The sequence below is a fragment of the Arachis hypogaea genome, chromosome 5, assembly GCF_003086295.3.
Source record: "Arachis hypogaea cultivar Tifrunner chromosome 5, arahy.Tifrunner.gnm2.J5K5, whole genome shotgun sequence".
NCBI classification, from domain to species: domain Eukaryota; kingdom Viridiplantae; phylum Streptophyta; class Magnoliopsida; order Fabales; family Fabaceae; genus Arachis; species Arachis hypogaea.
In genome coordinates, this window is record NC_092040.1 from 101,708,794 (window position 1) to 101,712,396 (window position 3,603).

The 3,603-nt window shown below is 34.2% G+C and overlaps 1 protein-coding gene across 3 annotated transcripts; it reads left to right on the forward strand.

Moving 5' to 3' along the window:
• Positions 1–464: 464 nt before the first annotated feature.
• LOC112802322 (uncharacterized) lies at positions 465–2,605 on the forward strand. Of its 3 annotated transcripts, none has more exons than XM_072237640.1 (2): positions 465–669; positions 758–2,605. In XM_072237640.1, exon 2 carries the CDS (start codon positions 797–799, stop codon positions 2,294–2,296), a length of 1,500 nt encoding a protein of 499 aa, XP_072093741.1. In that variant the 5' UTR covers positions 465–669; positions 758–796; the 3' UTR covers positions 2,297–2,605. The 3 variants fall into 3 exon arrangements, with proteins under 3 accessions (XP_072093741.1, XP_072093742.1, XP_072093743.1); XM_072237641.1 differs by having other exon boundaries at positions 467–669; positions 777–2,605; XM_072237642.1 differs by having other exon boundaries at positions 532–669; positions 1,007–2,605.
• The last annotated feature ends 998 nt before the right edge of the window (positions 2,606–3,603 follow it).

Here is a 3,603-nt window from a genome sequence, read left to right on the forward strand (position 1 = left end):
CGAATTAATTATATCTCTCCTTTAATTATTTTACTTATAATTTTTGTCAATGATTGATGATATAAAATGTTAACCAATAGTATATATGACACATAATATGATCAATTAGACGTTAACTAAATATATTTACGAAAATCTATCAATTTTTTTATTAAGTCATATTAGAAATAAAATTTTTGTAATTACAAAAAATAATTAAATTAATAATTTTTTATAAATAAATTTGGTCAATATCAATTAAATATATCATGTATTATATATGATATCAATTAACATTTTATAACATTAATCTTTAAAAAAGTTAGTAATAAAGTGATCGAAGAATAAATATGAATAATTCATAATTTTTAAAAGACTAATTTAATTAAAATAATTTTTTAAAATAAATTAAAAAAATATTTTTTTTAGAGGCTAATTCATTTAATTTCGGATAATAAAGACAGTAGTAGTAGAGTTGAAGAAAAGTGCTCAGCAATTGAAGATGAGAATAAAGCTAGGAATAAAGAGGCAGAAGAAGCACAACTTAAACGAATCAAATAAGCTTGATAGTGCTCTCACTCTCTCAGGTGGAAGCACTCTTCAATTCAACGCATTCCCTTTTACGATACTCCACTTAGATTGCAAGAAAAGAATGTTGTCATTGTTCTCTTCCTCACCAATCAAATTAAGGTATGCTTTTCAATTCCCAAATTCTGTTCCCTACTCCGCTCTCCGTCTTTGCTTCCCTTCAACTTCATCCCTACACTCTCCCTCTCAGCCCCAATCGCTTGATGAAGCTGTTGATTCCTTCACTCGCATGCTCTCTATGCGTCGCCCTCCATCCATCATCCAATTCACCAAGATTTTGGGATCTCTTGCCAAGACCAACCATTTCCCCACCGCCATTTCCCTTTTTCAGCAATTGCAAGCCAGGGGAATTGCTCCCAACTTATTTACTTTGAATATCTTAATCAATTGTTGCTGTGGCATGGGTCGTATGACACTTGCTTTCTCTGTATTGGCCAAGATTTTCAGGATGGGTTTTCAACCAGATACAGTGACATTGACAACACTCATTAAAGGTATCTGTCTCTGTGGTAATGTTGAAAAAACACTACACTTTCATGACAGAGTGCTGGCTCATGGATTTCAGTTTAATCAAGTCACTTATGGGACCTTGATTAATGGACTCTGTAAGACTGGACACACATCAGCTGCTATTCAAGTGTTGAGAAACATCCCACGACATGGAATTGTTCCTAATGTCATCATGTACAACGCAATTATTGATAGCTTGTGCAAGGTTACCTTTCTAAGTGAAGCTTTTCATTTATATTCTGAAATGATTGCTAAGGGAATTTATCCTAATGTTATCACGTACAGCACTCTAATTTATGGATTGTGCCTTGGGGGTCAACTAAAAGAAGCCATTGATTTACTGAATCATATGATGCTGAAAAACATTACTCCCAATGCTTGTACCTATAGTACTTTGATTGATGGGCTATGTAAGGAAGGAAGGGTCAAAGATGCTAAGAGTGTGTTTGTTGTCATGATGAAAAAAGGTGTGAAACCAGAAGTGTTTATTTATAATAGCTTAATGGATGGATATTGTTTGGTTAATGAGGTAAATAAGGCAAAATATGTGTTCAACACAATGGCCCAAAGTAGTGTGTCGCCTAATGTTTGTAGTTACAATATCATGATTAATGGTTTGTGCAAAAGTAAAATGGTCGATGATGCCTTGAATCTCTTTGAAGAGATGCATTGCAGGAACTTGGTTCCGGACATGGTTACTTACAATACTCTAATTGATGGCTTGGGAAAATCAAGGAGAATCCTTTGTGCTGTCGAGCTTCTTAAAAAGATGCATGATAGAGGTCAACCTGCTGATATAGTCACTTACAGTTCCTTGCTGGATGCTTTGTTCAATATCAAACAACATGACAAGGCACTTATATTATTCAAGGAAATGAAAGAGAGTGGCATTGATCCAGATATTTGTACATACAACATACTTATAGATGGCCTGTGCAAAAGTGGAAGAATTAAAAAGGCAGAAGAGATATTTGAAGATCTTTCGATTAAAGGCTATCGTCCAAATGTGCAGACATACACCATTATGATCAATGGGCTTTGCAAAGAGGGTCTGTTTCACGAAGCATTGGCACTCATGACAAAAATGGAAGACAGTGGTTGCTTACCAGATGCTGTGACTTATGAAACAATCATTCGTGCTCTATTTGAAAACGGTGAAAATGATAAAGCTGAGAAACTTCTTCGTGAAATGATATCTAGAGGCCTATTGCAACGATAAAAGTAGATGAGATTTTTCTTGTTAGACATCACAAATGTTGTTTGTATCTCTTTCTTTTTAATTTGTGTTTTGTTACCTTCTTCAGGATCATCTATCCATTACATATTAATGCTTTTGGGTCTTGACATGATTGTTACTCTTTATTCTGCTTTATCCACCCTAAGCGTTTTCTCTGTCATTGCTTATTTTATGGCATTTTCAGTGATTAGATGGTTGTCATACGTTTCTTGTGGGTATCTATCATTATTTCTTTTTTTCTTTTCTGTAATTATATAAATGCATTGATGTTAATTTAGCACTTAGCTGAAATGGTTCTGATTTCATCATTGAAAGGGAATCACGTGTTAGTTGTGAAGCTTACCTGCACTCTTATTGTCTTTCAATCTTTTCATTTCCCCCCATGCAGCACAAACTGGCTGATGAAGGTTTAGATGAAATCTCAAATGTTATTTTGCAAACATCTTCTCATTTATCTGTGTTCATGCAGTTATACCTGAGGCATAATGTACCAAAGCAATTAACATGACAAAGAAGGTAACTGATTTTCTTGTTATATAGAGTAAATAAATTTTGCTTATAATTTAAGGTACTAATATCCATGGGTAACAAAACCAAGCTTGATTGAACTACTATTGATTGGCAATTTGGCATATAATGGAACAAAGGAAAGAAGAGGCAGAACAATTGCTCTTCCCAAGCCCCAGCTAGGAAGGGTTGCACATCAGCCAGGGGGATAATCGATGGACCACCCGCTTAGCAGTTTCGTCGACAAAGGGCAGTCATCCTGCCAAGTAGAAGGAGATAGTCAATGGCAGTCAAACGGACCTGTCTGAAAGCATGTATATAAAGGAACTGCGATTCAAACTTCAAAGTCAAAGGATTTTGATCAAACACCAGCCTCTTGTGCAATCTCCAAGCACCCCCAAAGAGTAGCAAGAAACATTTGCACAGGTTAATGCTCACAAAAGTTGGAACACTTCATCATCAATTGCATGTTCCCATATAATCATGTTAAGAAAAATGATAAACCTATAAACTTTACAATAAAATGAGAAATTTTGGTGGTATACTCGAGCTTTTAAGTTCAAATCTCCATTACAGTTAAAATATTGTGTTGAGAAACAATTATGTGATCAATGATCAATCTGATTTTAAAAAACTTAAATTCATACGTCTATTTTACAGTTGGCCAATAACTTTTACAGTTTTACTTTTACTGTATCATGTTGAACATATAACAAAGTCAATACATACAATTTTATGATAAATTGTATATCCAATGTTAGCCAAAATAAGTGAACAAATCA

What these genes read in the sequence shown, in the direction of transcription:
- LOC112802322 (XM_072237640.1), top strand. Translation starts at nt 797, where the DNA reads ATGCTCTCTATGCGTCGCCCTCCATCCATCATCCAATTCACCAAGATT.